The sequence below is a fragment of the Venturia canescens genome, chromosome 1, assembly GCF_019457755.1.
Source record: "Venturia canescens isolate UGA chromosome 1, ASM1945775v1, whole genome shotgun sequence".
Taxonomy (NCBI): domain Eukaryota; kingdom Metazoa; phylum Arthropoda; class Insecta; order Hymenoptera; family Ichneumonidae; genus Venturia; species Venturia canescens.
Genome location: NC_057421.1, coordinates 32700706 through 32717422, shown reverse-complemented (window position 1 = coordinate 32717422; position 16717 = coordinate 32700706). Strand labels below are relative to the sequence as shown.

General features: G+C 35.0%; 1 protein-coding gene across 4 annotated transcripts in view; it reads right to left on the bottom strand.

The window, feature by feature from the left end:
* Nucleotides 1–964: 964 nt before the first annotated feature.
* Nucleotides 965–16717, bottom strand: part of LOC122419168 (parathyroid hormone/parathyroid hormone-related peptide receptor-like) — a 77279-nt gene continuing 61526 nt past the window's right edge. For 2 of the 4 annotated variants that reach the window (XM_043433485.1, XM_043433486.1), the window contains 9 exons: nt 15971–16129; nt 8730–8824; nt 8039–8370; nt 7790–7920; nt 7620–7705; nt 7376–7520; nt 4850–5117; nt 3535–3713; nt 965–2298 (listed from right to left, as the gene is read on the bottom strand). In XM_043433485.1, coding sequence (XP_043289420.1) covers nt 2161–2298; nt 3535–3713; nt 4850–5117; nt 7376–7520; nt 7620–7705; nt 7790–7920; nt 8039–8370; nt 8730–8824; nt 15971–16129 — 1533 coding nt within the window. In that variant the 3' untranslated portion in view covers nt 965–2160. Of the gene's footprint in view, nt 2299–3534; nt 3714–4565; nt 5118–7375; nt 7521–7619; nt 7706–7789; nt 7921–8038; nt 8371–8729; nt 8825–15970; nt 16130–16717 lie in introns of those variants that run through there. The other 2 variants (XM_043433487.1, XR_006262836.1) reach the window with 2 other exon arrangements.

Below are 16717 nucleotides of genomic sequence, written 5' to 3'. Positions count from 1 at the left end.
TTTTCAACAAATACAGGGTGAGGCAGATAAATTGTTACAGAGCAATAGCACTCAAGATATTGATCATATCCAAAAATGTTTCTGACGAAAGTTTCATTGATCGAGAGGGGTGTCATCCTAGACCACTCTATTCTTTTATCAGTGGAGGTGCTTCGAAGATTAAAGATTAACTTTATTTTATTTTTATGGAAAGCTACATTTTTTCTAGCGTTATATCGTAGAGTATCGAATTAAGTATTAAGTAATTTTACTTTTTAACTTGTAAACTTGTAAACACTTGGTTGATCGCCGTTTTTATTTCTTATGTGATACCAATGTTTCTTACTGGCAACGAGTTCACATTTTCTGTTGATATTTCGGTTAGTCACGCATTATCTTCTAATTCGCTTTACAAAACATCTCCTGAGTTCTGCAATTTCAGAAAATGACATGCTAGTTTTACCCCCACCACCGCGAATCGTTTTATTCAGAGAAAGTATAAAATAAGTCTCGGCGAGAGCCTCAGGTCAGCAGACGACAGGGCTGTCAATGTACTGGTCCCGAGACTCTACCGAGTCTCTTGATGTTAATACATCAAATCGCGAAAATGAACGTTTTTGAAGAATCTTTTGATGTGTTGATGGTACTGGGGGAATGCTATAAAAATTATAGAAACGCCCAAGATTTGTATGCGGCTCGTTCTCCGGATAGTCAACGAAAATCGCACATGGCCTTTAAGGAAGTTGAAGCGATATATATAGGACATGATACGAAAAATACATTAGATTTTATTATTCCAAATTAATGAATTGAAAATTTACGTGAATCTTCTTGAACAGCGCTTAATTATGTGTGAAAAATTTGGAGAGGTTTCACCGCCTGGTAATCGAGATATTCATTGTTGAAAATGACAAGGTTAAACATGGGCTTTTATGGAAACTTTCAAAAAATTGCCAACTTCAATAATAAATATCTCAATTTCACGACGGTGAATCATTGGCATATCCCGCCAGAAGTTTAATACTGTCTTAAGCTTTCTGTTTAAAAATTTTTAATGTGCAAAGTTGGAAAATAGTTTTAACATAAGATACGCTTCAACCTCCTTAAAGCGATTAGCTGACAGTTTCTGTCGCTTCGGTATAGTAAAACAAACACGAGTCAAACGTCGAGCGATTGTTAATGAAAATAATCAAATCGTGTCAATTTCCTGTATTTGGATTCGTAGAAAAATGTGCACAGATCTCATTTTTGAGTCATGTGTGCTCTTTCGTAAGAAATAAAAACAGTGATCAACCAAGTGTTTACAAGTTTACAAGTTAAAAAGTGAAATTACTCGATACCTACATTAGGTTTATGGTTAATAAAGGAAATAAAGGTAAATCATTTTTTGCTCAGAATTCGATACTCTACAGTATTACGCTATAAAAAATATAGCTTGCCATAAAAAAAAAACAAAGGTGACCTTCAAATCTTTGAAGCATCTCCACCGATAAAAAAATAGGGTGGTTATGACGGCCTTGAAACTTTTGTTTAAAACATTTTTGATAAACTAATAATAGGGAAGGAAACACACTTTGAACTATTTCTGTATAAAGCATGTCGACGAATGTCCGATTTTACGTGGGCTTGGTTTTTTTTTCATCAATGGATAAATTATAATCGATCAAATGTCGCGGAAATTAAGTCTCTTCTCATGTTGATAAGTTCACGCTTTTGGGCAGTATCACTGTTCGTCATACTTCATATTTGGAAACTTTTGCAATTAACACAATTCTTATATCGAAGATGAAACAATTTTTCAAAGTCCTTATACAATCACAATGAAATGGTTGAAAAAGCTGTAAACGTGCCGTATTTCTATTGATCAACAATAAGAAAACGGAACATTCGCATTTTTAAAATGCAGCGCATAATCGTCGCAGTGTTATTCGGTTTTCATAAGAACAACGAGCGAAGTTCGAATGTCAACATTCTTTCCCGTTGCTCGATCGATATGTCAGATCGTCTCGCAGTCCGGCGTTACTATAACGCACGATTAGTACATATGCTTGTAAACACCACAGTACGAACTTCCGAGTCGTTTTTGGACTGTTGGTCGCTCAAAACTCACAAAGCCGTTTCGATCACACGTTTCGTAGATTTTTGTCAGAAACGATCATTCGCTCGCCGTAGGACGACCAGTCAAGGAAGCGTTTGTTGTTGGAGATTGTGAAGTTCGAACGCCAGGCTGCAGCACTCGGAATCACTCCATCTGTGTTGATTTGGAACCTTTTCGCTGCGCCCGTTCATCGGGAGTGCGCGGATAGAACTTTCGGATGCCTGTAAAAAAAATGACAGTATATGACGAGAAAGAAAATAAGAAATAAATTAAGGTGGTTCCTCCACGAGACAGATGAATTAGGAAATTATTTAAATTTGGCATACGTATTGTTTAACATATGGCCAACACCTCTATAAAATTTTAACAAGTTTCACCATCCCGAACCCGAGATATATGTAACTGAAGTTGACTCAATTAACACGTAACATATAAACCATGCATAGGCAAACAGCACATTATTAATTCTATCGCTAGTATTAAAATTAAGAAGTTTATAAAAAACGAGGAAGAGCTAGAGCAGGATATATGACAAATATTGTGAAAAAAAATCAACGTGATTAACCATCTAGTTTTTGACAGATATAATTTCGAGAAGTACGAAGGTTTAGGCTGAATACGATATATTTTGCAAGCGAACAAGCGAATGTCGTCTGTGTAGGCAACCTTTTCTGTGGGTTGAAGCGTAGCCCGGAAAGTTCTGTCAACAAATTTACTCGCGATGTCAGATCAAAAATACTTTTAGAATAAATTTTACGAAGGCAAATGATATTTATACTATATCTGCTGCTACCGAGTACGTATATAGGGTCTTTACAAAGTTAATGATTACGATCCGAACGAATTATCAACCCTTTTAAGGAAGTTGAAGCGATATATATAGGACATCATACGAAAAATACATTAGATTTTATTATTCCAAGTTAATGAATTGAAAATTTACGTGAATCTTCTTGAACAGCGCTTAATTATGTGTGAAAAATTTGGAGAGGTTTCACCGCCTGGTAATCGAGATATTCATTGTTAAAAATGACAAGGTTAAACATGGGCTCTTATGAAAGCTTTCAAAAAATTGCTAACTTCAAGAATAAATATCTCAATTTCACGACGGTGAATCATCGACATATCCCGCCAGAAGTTTAATACTGTCTTAAGCTTTCTGTTTAAAAAATTTTAATGTGCAAAGTTGGAAAATAGTTTTAACATGAGATACGCTTCAACCTCCTTAATATGCAGACGGTACATAAATTTTGGTTGGGACTGTTACTTCAAGTTTAAGTTTTAAATATTTTATTGAGAATCGTTAAACCCTATTGCAGTGTTTGTTGTCCAAAATCAATACTGAAAAATGATCATTTTGGCTAATGAATTTTTATATTTTTATTCGTCGAACGACTTTCGAAAATATTATTCGAGGAGTCTTGAATAACGGAAAAAATAAACAAGAAATTACTCACGTTGGAATAAAAGGAGAGGAGCGATTGATCCGTATATTTGCTGCACAATGTCGACGAGCCTGCATGGTTAGGAATTGTTCTGGAAATCCGATTATCCGATTCCGGAATATTAGGACCGTGGTTCACGATCTCCAAATAGCCACGACTGCTAGCTAGACTTCCGCCTCGCGTTGCCGCATCTATAATGGGATTCCGAAGGATGCGATAATGATATATATTAAAATTGGGCTTATATGTATGCGAAAGGGTTTTGAGAAAAATCTTACGCAAGCCGTTTTTGGGCGAAAGCTTGCGGGATGATTGCGGTTTGGAAAAGCAAGAGCTTATGTTCTATACATGTACCAATTCTGTACGCATATGAAGACTAAATGTTTCGTCTCATATTATAGTTTTTTCCATGTTGGTTTTTGCCTCATCAACAGAGTACTTTATCAGTATTCGAGAGTGTAATAGGACGAATAAAAATCTTTTTATATTCAGCAAGCTGTTCACAAAAGCTGCGTGCAAGTTGCGCGCGGGGAAGGCGGGGGGGGGGGGGGGGGGGGGGTAAGGGTAGGGAGTCGAATAGCGTAATCCTGCAGTGAAACGCTCTTAGTAATTTTTCTCAGGATTTCTCGGGTCGTGTTGGCGCGGAATAATTCTCACAGACATTCTTCAATGGTGCTCCAGGGAGAAAAATGGGCAAGAATTGTGGTCTCTTCAAATGCGTCAGAAATTTGCAAAGTGCATCTAAAATGATGGGATTGTAAGCAGATTAAGACATTCGCAATGTAATTAAGGTACCGCATCATTTCTAAAGGTGCAACTACCGTACTCGAAGTGCATTTTACGTATAACTGACTCGCAGCGCAGTGGTGATATTTGTGTTTTTTTGTTCTTTTCTCATTTTGGCGATATTAAATATATCAAGTAAGATGCAATTAATTTTTATTCAGCTTCCGGAGAACGTGAACGCGCTGTCAAGAGTTTGTGCAAAATTAAATTCGTTGTAAATGTAAATGAAGATTTGAACAAATTATTTACATAATTACAATCGAAATGGCGATACTTTGACGTTTCTGGCAAAAGCAATCTTCAAATCTTCGGCCCGTACATTGGTCTTGGATTTTGGAATAACCGCTGTTTATATACATCGAAATACGCACGTTGCATCGCGAAAATATGTGCAGCGTATTCTTGTAGATGGAAAAGCAACATGTAACTTTTTATATATATTTATATAATATTCGATGGTTTTCTGGCATTGGTCCATCTTTGCGACAATTTTACGTCACACATCGAACGGAGAGATTCATCGTGAGGATCAAGAAGACACCTTGTGTACTCGCCATCGAGTGAGTGGAGCGATGAGCATCAGCGTCGTGGAAGAAACATAACCAGGGTCTCGTCCACCACTTTGAACCGATTTGACTATTGGCTAGCTTTGTGCCGTTGCAGCTACACGTGCTGCTCGAATGTGCCGATGGTCGCTGGCGCCAACGCGATTGCCGAAAACGTGGCCATCGACGACTCCTTATGGCTCGTGATACCTCGGCTCGTACTTCACCGTTCAGGAAACAGTACAGCACCGCAACAAACGAACCCTGCAGCAGATTTAACGCCCATACCCTTGAAATATCGTACTTTTTCATATTCAAATTCGTATTTCGGCACAGAAAAATATGCCCTCAATTAAGGAGTTTCGGTACAGGCGATACAATGTTGCCATGCTAAACCATGCTAAAAACAAAAAATTTCAAAAAGTTCAGAATTTTATAAAATTTGGTCAACGTATTCTTTAGTGCCAATTTTGACAATACAAATTTTTTAAGATTTTTCATCTACACAGTTATCGAGTAATTGATCACTAAAGTTCACGTTACAAAAGTCTAAATAATTAGAAATTGATCAAATTTGGTGATCATGTTCTTCACCATCAACCGCGAAAACACAATTTTTTTTTTAATTTTCTTCTGCTTAGTAATCGAGTAATTACGCATTAAAGCAGATTTCTTATGCCCGGAATGTATATGGAAACGCTATGCTTATACACGTGAACTTTAGTGATCAATTACTCGATAACTGTACAGAAGAAAAATCTTAAAAAATTTGTATTGTCAAATTTGGCACTAAAGAATATGGTCACCAAATTTTATAAAATTCTGATCATTTTGAAATTTTTTATGTTTTTAGCATGGTTTAGCATGGCAACATTGTAAGCCTGTACCAAATATCGTTAATGCGTAATTACTCGATAACTAAGTAGAAGAAAATTTTGAAAAAAATTGTATTTTCGCACTTGATGTTGAAGAACATTATCACCAAATTTGATCAATTTCTTAATATTTAGACTTCTGTACCGATACTCCTTAAGGTGCAACGAAACATGGTCGACTTGGAATTATAATGACGTTCGAATCGAAATCATTCATTTGGGTGCTTCGTGATTGCAAATTTTTGAGAGTTTTATATTTTCGAATATGCATGAATACAAATAATTATCGCTACACATTTCGGCTTTGGTTTCAACAATGTTGCAAAATTTTCCTTCAAGGAGAATCAATATTTTTCATTACTTTCGTAACTTTATGTGTTAGCATAAAAAGTATGCTTAAAGATGTCACTAGATGAGGAAGTGATCCCTTGTTATCCACGGGAGTTGGGTTTCTATAATACTGCGTCCATAGCGAAGCCATTTATAAATACACCACGTAGAAAATTTAAAAAAATAAAAATAAAAATAAAAAAAAAATAACCGTGCATGTTGTAAGATTCTTGTGATTATCCGGGGATCTGTTTTTGAGTATGGGCTTTGGGGGAGCAATGGACTCAGAACTGGTCGAATTTTCTTTTCGTGTTTTTGAATTTTTTGTTTCCAGAAATACGCTTTTCAGATAGATGGATACGATGATATTCAAATGATCGGAAGATGTTCTGATGTGTTGAAGTTAAAGGGCTATGAACAGTGTAAACGTTGGAATTTTAGGTGTTTTTTGTTTCTTTTATAAATAAAAATTAGTGAGATAGATTCACATAAAACCTTGTACACATCTTTTACATACTCAGAAGTACTGAAATTTTTTATTTAAAAAAATTTTTTTAATGAAAATAGCACCCCTTGAATCGGCGTTGACAGCAAAACGGAAATAGTTTTTTTATCTCAGTGGCTTGATTCGAATTGCATTTTGTAGGGAAAGCATTTGTTTTCAGTATGACGTAGCCGTTTTTTGATAACATTTTTTTTCTTTTATAACCAATTTTCTATTGAGAAATCCACAAAAATTGTGATTTTTTTCTTCAAATGGTCGCCATTTTTTTTCTAAATAATATTTTGCATACGTCATATGATAGCTAATAGCATTTATTTTAAGAATCTTTTTGATTTTATTGTCCCGAGGTATTTCATTTTTGAGATTTGCTGTCAATGCCGATTCAAGGGGTGCCATTTTCAACACACCGCTGTACAAAAAAATTTTTTTTTCGGTACTTCTGAGTATGTAAAAGATGTGTACAAGGTTTTATTTAAATCCATCGAACCAATTTTTATCTATAAAAGAAACAAAAAACACTTAAAATTCCATCGTTTACACTGTTCACAGCCCTTAAAGCAGGAAAAATCGATAACGAAAGAAAGACAAGTTGTTTTAAACTGTGAAAAACATGTTTTCTGCACACATTTTTCGTTTACTGATACACGTAAAGGAGGTTTTTCTGCACACTGTTTCAAATAATCGTATAAAACTCCGATTCTATTCGAATTTTGAATAGAAAATTTAATCAGTCTTCGGATTTTTACGTTATATGAATGATCGCTATAAAAAACAGAAAATTAAACAACAAAAAGCGGTCTCGAAAGTTTTACCTGGAAAGAAGCAAACAGCTGATCGCAGAATAGCCAAACTAGTTCGACTTTTTCGTTGACTCCCATGCTATAAGACATGCCAAGGAAAACTGTATAGTGTACCCCGAAAAGTGGCACCAGGACGAGCGTACTTCTGGCCCATCGTCTGTAATCATGAAAGGAAGTGTATAAAAATCGTTGAAAAATGAATGAGCAGACGATGAGTACAATTCGAATTAAGGGGTAATTTAGCTGGGAAACTCACTTATAACGTTGAGTCTCTTCAGACACGGTAGATTTCAATTTGGACAAGAGAACTCTGACTATGTTGACGAAGAGAATGAAATTGATCTGGAAAATCAATACGATGAGACATTTTTAATAAATCGGTTTTCCGAGTAAGTGACGGTTTGGAGGGAATGAATCGTGACTTACTAAAATTGATAGAATGGTGGGTAGGCGAATTGGTAAGAAAAGAAATGGATTGTCATTGGTAGTCCAACAATAAGTATCTTCGAGGGTGGCCCGTATAATGACCCAGGGCAGAACGAAAATGGCAGGCAATCCTATCGATCGAAATCGAACAATTATTATATTTCCGTGCGTTCGTTGAAACAACCATGCGCGTGTGAACCAAACACTTTTTCAAAATATTTTTCTACGCTAAAACGAATGGGATCTCACCCCATCCCAAAACAGCGTAAGCTGCTATACTCGAATTCGAATCCGTGAAAAGAGCGTTGAATACGAGATTGTGGAGATAAAGACCCTCCATTAGGATCCATGAATAATTAGCCAAGATGAAGTATTGCCATAAACTCGTGAAAGCTTTGCATTGCCAATTGCTTTCGACCTTGTTGTCCACCCAATAACTCTCCCCATTTTTAATGAAAACATCCGATGCCAAACCGAGGCCCGAAACGAAAAGAACTTCTTTCATTAGCGCCATGAAAGCTCGAGTCATGAACGATGCAAACAGGTGCATGTGAAGAATGTTCCTTGGACATCTCAACTTCCTGTTTTCAATGCAATCAATTTCATTATACAATCTATATTTCTTGAGCTTGGAGCTTGAATTCGAAAAACAACGTCATCATAAGTTTTGCTCTTTTAACTATAACATCTTTTTAACTATCATTGTGATTTTGCAAAACATATACTAATCCTTCCGGATGCGGATCCTTTGTGACGTTTCAGCATATTGACAATGTCAGCAATACGCTGGTTTTTATTAAAATATGACGTTCGAAGCCCCAAACTTCATAATAAAAATAATCGTAAAGTCTCAGAAAATAATCGTTGCGTGTTCATTCATTTTTCACATTGAAAGTACGGATTTATCGTGAGAATTTACGATTGAACTGAATATACGTACTTGATCGTTGCGAGTATTAAAAAAGCTACGACGAGGGTTGAGAACGACACTGCATAACCGACTGTTGAAATTTTTTTGATGATGGGCAGATATTCCTGTAATAAAGAGGTACTCGTAAGGCTGGGACATCATTATAAAAAAGTTTCAATGATCGATGAGTCTCAAGTAACATCCTAATGTACTAATCGTCATCGAGTTCAACATTGCACTTTAATGGCAGAATAGCAACCGTCCTCTTTACGGTTCTACTAAAAAAGAATGCTTCTCCATATTTGCGTTACTCTCAAATTTGCAAAATCAATACAATGCAATATGTCTCCTCTTTTGTCATTGATAATCTGTATTATCCGCCTAGACACGTTAAAGAACAGATACATTATTCATGCATGAAATAAAAATCTTTATATCACGCGGTACGTAACTGTTAAAAAAAAAAAATCTTTTTCCAAGTAATTCAAATTATTTGAGGGAAATTCATTGGCTACTAAAATATTTTCATTTGGGTTGGATAAAAAAATATTTTACGTCCAATAAATCATTTTTTTGGCAGTTATTGATTAGACGTTATAATAAAGGTTCTTGAAACTAAATACCGTTATTTAAATTAAATACAGAATTGCTGCCAATAGCAAATAATAAATTTTCGTGGTAAATAAATAATATTTTTGGTGGCAATATTTTATTTTGATGACATACATGCAAATTACTCATGAGAAATATGCAATATTTTCCATTGGAAACACGCAACGTACTTGAAACAAGTAATTGACTTTTATTCCAGCAATCACATTACTCTTCGGTATAAAAATAAAAAACTTTAATCGAAAAAATTTGTATTCCAAGAAGAAGAAAGAAATTACTTTCTAAATTGAGATTGTACATTTTTTTCATTTCGAACAAAATATACTTTGGCTGCAAAAATTCGAAAGCTCTGTCGAAATTTTTATTTAGTCAACCGAATTAAATTGACGCATTGTTTATAGTGAACGTGCAATCTCGTCTATTAACGGTCCATTATTTTTAAGAAATTTATATTTGTTTTCATAAAAACATTAAATTTATGTCAAAAACATATTTACTTGGAAACAATAATGAATTACTGGATAATATACAAGTAATTCATTTATTTGCATTAAAAAAAAGTTACTTGTTTGAAAAAAATTTTTTTTACAGTGAATGGACGCTTTTGAGTACCCTTCGCGTACACAAAACTCCCATTTCCGCACCTCGTAATATAAAATTTCGTATAACACGCGTACGAAAAACTTTTTCTGAAAAAGATTTTTCGTCCTAGTGTTATAATGTACTATTAGAGTAGACGTGTTATCGAGTAGATTTATAAGAGTCGAGTTATGTGGCAGCAAGTCAAAAATTCTACTTTCAGTAAATGTATTCAACAACAGTTCTCCTCTAGATACATGTTTAAGGAGTTACGGTACAAAAGTCTAAATATTAAGAAATTGATCACATTTGGTGATAATGTTCTTTAACATCAAGTGCGAAAACACAAATTTTTTCAAAATTTTCTTCTGCTTAGTTATCGAGTAATTACGCATTAAAGCAGATCTCTTATGCTTGGAATGTATACCTATATATATGGAAACGCTATGCTTAAACACGTGAACTTTAGTGATCAATTACTCGATAACTGTGTAGAAGAAAAATCTTAAAAAATTTGTATTGTCAAATTTGGCACTAAAGAATATGTTAACCAAATTTTATAAAATTCTGAACTTTTTGAAATTTTTTATGTTTTTAGCATGGTTTAGCATGGCAACATTGTATCGCCTGTACCGAGAGCGGAGTCGTTATCGAGTAGAGCTGCGATGAGCATAGTTATGCATAACCGCTATTTAACAATTCTATCGATAGCCATTCTCGATAACGACTCCGCTCCTTAATAACTGCGGATCTACGTAGAGAACGTCAACCCTCCTTAACATATCCACTCTGTTGAGATATTTAATCCCCAATATCTCTACTCATGATCATTTCAGAACAGATCTCATTACGAGTAGAGATATTGTAGATTATGGATTATATATGAGTAGACGTAAAGATGAATTTTGGAGTAAAGATTTTAGAAGCAGAGTTTTTTTCGAGTACAGGCTTAAAGAGGATGGTTGTTATTTTACCTACTTTAAAGATTGTTAAAACTAATGAAGTTTTGGCACTTTTCAATCGTATGGAAGGACACATCTCACAGTCAGGAAAGCTTGAACCTGCTTTCGAAGAATTTTTATTTCGAAATGGCTTGTGTATATCTAATGACGATTAAGGTCAAGTGCCACTGCATACATTTTCCCATGACCTGAAATAAAATCGATGCAAAACTCGATCATCTTGAGATGACGTGAAATGCCCTTGGGTAAAGGCTAAGAATTATGTCGATGCAAGGTTCAGCCGTCGTCGGAGCTACAGGAAAAGTATATTCACATGCGGGATGAGGTTACCCAGGAAACGGTAAAAAATATTTTTCTCCAGACGGTTGACATTCGCCAGAAATTGATTGGAATGGAGAGGCCAACATTTCGAGTGGAAGATAATTGACTTTTGTTCATGGCGACAAACGTTTTTACGAGCTTTATTATTGATCGTTATTCTTTTCTTACGAGAGTGACCGTCTCGCGATGTGGCTCATAAATAGACTCGGAGTAAAACAAAGCGGTCGGGCATGGCGTTAATAGGGGTCCCTCGAGGGTAAAAAAGGGCGTTCAGAAAGTTATCTAAATCCGAACATTCACATCGAAAGCGACCCTTCTCTCTTTGCCATTTTTTATATTTCGTTATCTTTCTGCCTATTACCCGATTCCTCCCTTCATATATCACGCTCTCCTTTACGCGGCACGTCTGATCGAAATCGCATTTATATTCTTGTCCGAAGCGATGTAGTGCATACACCAACGATACGATATTCTGGGCTCATCACTCAAATCTTTCAACAGTCTGTTTCTTCCACGTCTACCAAAGTTATTCCACGTAATCTTTGAGCATATTTTCATACATGCGAAGATTCCGTTTCCCAAAGCTCGGATTCAGGTAATATCTTATCACGAATAATTCTTTTCTTTAATATCGATCAATTTCTCTATGTAAATTGAACGAAAAAATGATCGAGAACGAGTTGTATTCGACGTTAAAAACTTTCATAAAATTCAAATAAAAATAGGGAAAAAGTACCCCGTCCAATTTTTTAGGGATTAGCCGGGTCTGCAGAAATAAAAACGGTTGTGACCCCAGTCTGACGAAATCCAGCTCATCTCTCCTGGCGTTGTCGAATGACGATATTATTTCCGATAACTGCTTTTTTCAACTACGGTCTTTGGCATTGGTTTTCATGGAAAATTCATTGATTGTACTTAACTCGAACAGATGGGTGGGAGAGCTCGAGGAATGGGAAGACGAAACGTTAAAAACGAGAACGCTGAGATTAGTGATGGGGAATTGACGAACCGATTAAGTATAATGAAAGAACTTCATTTGATCGGTAGAACGTAGCTGGGTTAGAAACTACGAGCACAGACAACTTTCGGCCCTTCGAAGCTGTGAAATTAGCTCTTTAAATTTGAAGTTGAGCTCTCTCTATATTCTAACTCTCGTGATACACGATATTCAAATTATACCACAGGGATTTGAGCGCTCATTAAACAGGTTGTCGGTTAAAAAACTTCCAAATCTTGTGAAGCCGAATCTCGAGAACGTGATTTGAATTTTTGAGTAAATACAGGTTCTTGTTCGAACTTTTGTCCATTTTACCATTCATGAAGAACGCGATTTTGAAATCTGCTAAACTGTTGAATAGTACATTCATCAGCTCGGTTTATCGATAATTTACATGACCGGAAAAACGCGCAAGAGAAAAGCTAATTCGCTCTGCGTTAGCTCGTGTAACAGAAAATAAAATAAAATTTGATTTTTTAAACACAAGGAGATCCACTGTGAATTTCGTTTCACATGACCACGGTCTCTGCGTGGGATTGAAATACGTTTGAACGCGATTGAGGGCCTTCAATTTTGAATTACGCCAGCGAAGGATTGATCAAAAGTGTAAACTGATTCGTTTAATGAATTTAACTAATTGGCAAAAAACTCCAGTTGGGAGTGTCCATAGTTACGTCGCAAATATTGAAGCGCATTTTACACGATGGACTGTTGAATGGAACGAGGTGAAATTGACAGGTTATACGAAACTAGTTATTATCGCTATTTGTCATACGTTGAAGATGGAATCAACGAGGATTGTCCAAAGAGAGCGGTTTTCACTCAATTCAAACACGAAGTAAATCTGACTGATTGGTTTTCTATTTTTTTCACTTTTTTTCACTGTCGACTCCCGAAATTACTTTTTCATCTCTCCCTGAATTTTTTATGAGAATTTATTTCAATACGTTCTACCACAACTTTGTTCCGGAATCAAAGTAACTGGGACGTTGATTGAAATTCTTTATTATTCTATATTCGTGCGCCCCACTAACCACTATAGTCATCCTGTTAATAATTAAGCTTCGTACTAACGATTCTTGTGGCTGTTATAACTGAACAAATATTTAATGCGCTTGCTCGCAGAAGCAATTTTTTTGGATCGCAGCCGCAAATTCAGTGCTCAATTTTTCATAGAAATACGGAATACACATAAATCTTACTGCGTCATTCAGATGAAAGCTGACTGGTGCTTTTTTCGATCGATTTAACGCTTTCTAGAGAGCTTTCATATTTTATATCTTACTGATGGTTTTCTCGGTCACTTGGTGTATTCTACTTCCACGTCGTTTGCAATGACCTTGCTAGGGATTGTTATAACAAGTAATTATCTTTTCGAAATAGTCTGCCTTAATTGTTATAACCGTAATGAAAAAAAAATGATTTAAGGAGGGTGGATCGGGACGACACAATGTTGCCATGCTAAACCATATTAAAAATATAAAGAATTTCAGAATGATAAGAATTTAATAAAGTTTGGTAAATGTATTCTTTAAAAATATATGAGACAATATGAATTTTTTTAGATTTTTTTTACCACATAGCTCTTGAGTTATGTGTAACATATATACAGTTAAAAATCTCGATACATCTAGAACTTCGATTTAACGCTCAATTATTCGATAACCATGTGGTAAAAAAATTTGAAAAAAATTGCATTTGTATACTTGATGCGAAAGAATGTTATCACCAAATTTTATCAAATTCTGATTATTTTGATTTAGTGATCCACCCTCCTTAATTTGTTCTTGCATTATTTTTCTTTCGCAACGTCGTTTTTAAAAATCAGTACACGATCGGGCGAATAATATTCTTCCGTAGCCTGATTCATCACTCTATTTCAAAATATTTCTCTTTCATTGCATGGCATTGGTAAAAGTGCAAATGATTTCAATGATTCAATTGAAACAACGATCCCTTTTGACGATCCTCATTTTCCATAGATTTCATCGTATAACCATGATTGCAATTTATTTTTTTTCGAATAAAAACGTTGAGTATTATTTCGCTTTTTCAAACCGTTGTTAAACCTCTCGGACCCTATAATATGTTGCTTCTACGCAACACGCGCTTCCAAGCCCCATAAAATTGCATCGGTTAGCGGAGTCAGGGTTCTAACTGCCCAGTTCCATCAAGCAAGGTTACATTGCACCATAGATACTTCTAAACCAAGAGATAAACTGCTTTAACCCATTGAAATATCAATATGAAGTCGGCGTTTCGTGTTGAGTTGGCGATCTATGAAAACGTGCTTTAGTTATCGCAAAAAAAAGTGAGTAAACCTTTGTTTTTTATACTCCAAACGTTATATCCTTTTAAAGGGAAACTAATATGATGTATTTAAAGTGTTAGGTGCTAGATTCATTCGTAAATTTTTCTGTTTTTACACTGAAATGTCACAATGGATTCGTAAATTGGAAAGTATTTTGAGATAAAATTATGAAAGGAATAATTTTCTTTCACGTGAAATAAACCTCGGTCTGAGAGGGTTAAACTCCAATGCAATCTTTATGTTTGAAGAGTCCCTTTAAAGTAACTATTGTACTGCATGCTAGTCAAATGAGTGCTAAATTTTAAAAACGCTTTTAGACCAAGTTTAACATACCGATTAAATATACTGTTAGTGGATTTGTGTTACAGCATATCTTTTTAACATGTAAAAATATTAAAGACGATAGTTTTGCAAAACCATCAACTGATAAATGCAAATCTCCACGATGATATACATTTTCACACTGGTATTTTTCAAAGAATTATCTGCATTTGTGGACCGATTTTATTCCACCACGTCTCATTTTGTTTCTTAATTAATCCTTTATGAATCCATTATGTAGTTTTTTTTTAACGTAATCGTTTCACTGTGGCAGCTTATTCTTCATTAAGCGGAAAAACTTTTTCATTAATAATTTCTGAAGGTTTAAATAAAAAAAAAAATGACGTGGTGAATTCGTATAGGATGAGTTGAGGAACACAATGAGACTTGGTGCAATACAATCAGTTGAAAAATACCGATAATTCTTTAAAAAATACATTTAAAAATGTGACATCATGAAAATTTGCTTGTATCAGTTGATGGTTTTGCAAAACTATCGTTTTTAATATTTTTCCACGTTAATTAAATATGCTTTGATGCATATCTACTAACAATACGTTTAATCGGTACGTTAAACTTTGTCTAAAAGAGTTTTCAAAATTTAGCACTCACTTGCATGCAGTACAATAGTTACCTTAATGATGATACATTTTTGTAAAAAAACCTTTGAAAAATCACTGCCATGGAAGGAAGCTACCTGAAGTCTCAGGTAATCAGGTAATCAACGATATTGCTAAAGCCTGCAGGCGGGTTACGTGGGTTACGGCGTTGTTTCGTTAACCGAGCATCACTGTAAACATTGTATTGTATATAACACTCCTCCACGATAAGCAATCCCGAATATAATGTATAAAAACGTTGACAAAGAAGAACAGGTTCTGTTTTATTCTCATATTACTTTTTTACTTTTTCGCTATCGTAAATTCGTTGGAAGTTTATTCGAGAGGAATTTTTATTAATCGTTGCGAATATTACGAAGAGTTACTTACGTGGATAAAGTAAGGAGCGAGAATATTTTGCGAAAGGTTTATGAATAAAGCCGGAACTTGAGCATGCAATTAGTATTTTTTCAAACAAGTTCTTGAGACCGAGGAAAAACTTATGAACGTATTAGGTTATTGGCTTTATAGTTTTCGTTATTATTTCAAGTTCCATGCTCAGTGCTTACCTTGATAAGTGTTGCGTTGTCGGATTGAACATCCGGAAAATCCATGAATACCGTGACTAGAGGTGCATGATAGCACTGAGTATAATTAGTCCAGCTACTGTTCATTTCAAGGCTCCAGTACCATTGGCCGTTGCTCATACAAGTTTTCGAAGCGTTTGCCTATTGAGATCGACGTTATTTCATGTTATTCCATCGTGTTGTGAGTAATATCATGAATATAAAGGAATTTTGGAATAGACTTGCTTCGGCATAGAGATGTCAAAGGTAAAAAATATTTTTAAAAATATATTGAAAATTTGCACCCACGAAAATTTCAAGTATGTCTGGAACTTAAAAATTTCTTTCTTCAATTTGGCCATTTTTCCATAATAAAACTTAATTTTCCCATTTTTTTAATGATTGGAATCGATTACTAAGGAATTGTTAGCACCTCTAAAGTCTCGCTGTAAGATTAATTCCATACATTCGTGAATGAGATAAAAAGTTTTGAAAAGTCGAAGTGCAAATTTGCACCAGTGTGGTGAATGTCTGACCTTAAAAGGAGTGTGGTGTCTATACGGGTTAAGAAATAAAAATGTTTCAAAATAGTCATTGAAACATGGACGAATTTTGGCTTAGAGATATGGAATGTAACTTTGCAGGGTTTTTGGGGGTATCTTCAGCTGTAAAAGTCATGCTCAACATTGGTTATTTTACGATTATTTTTAGTTTAGCTGTTGACTTTCTGAAAAACCACAAATTACCGTA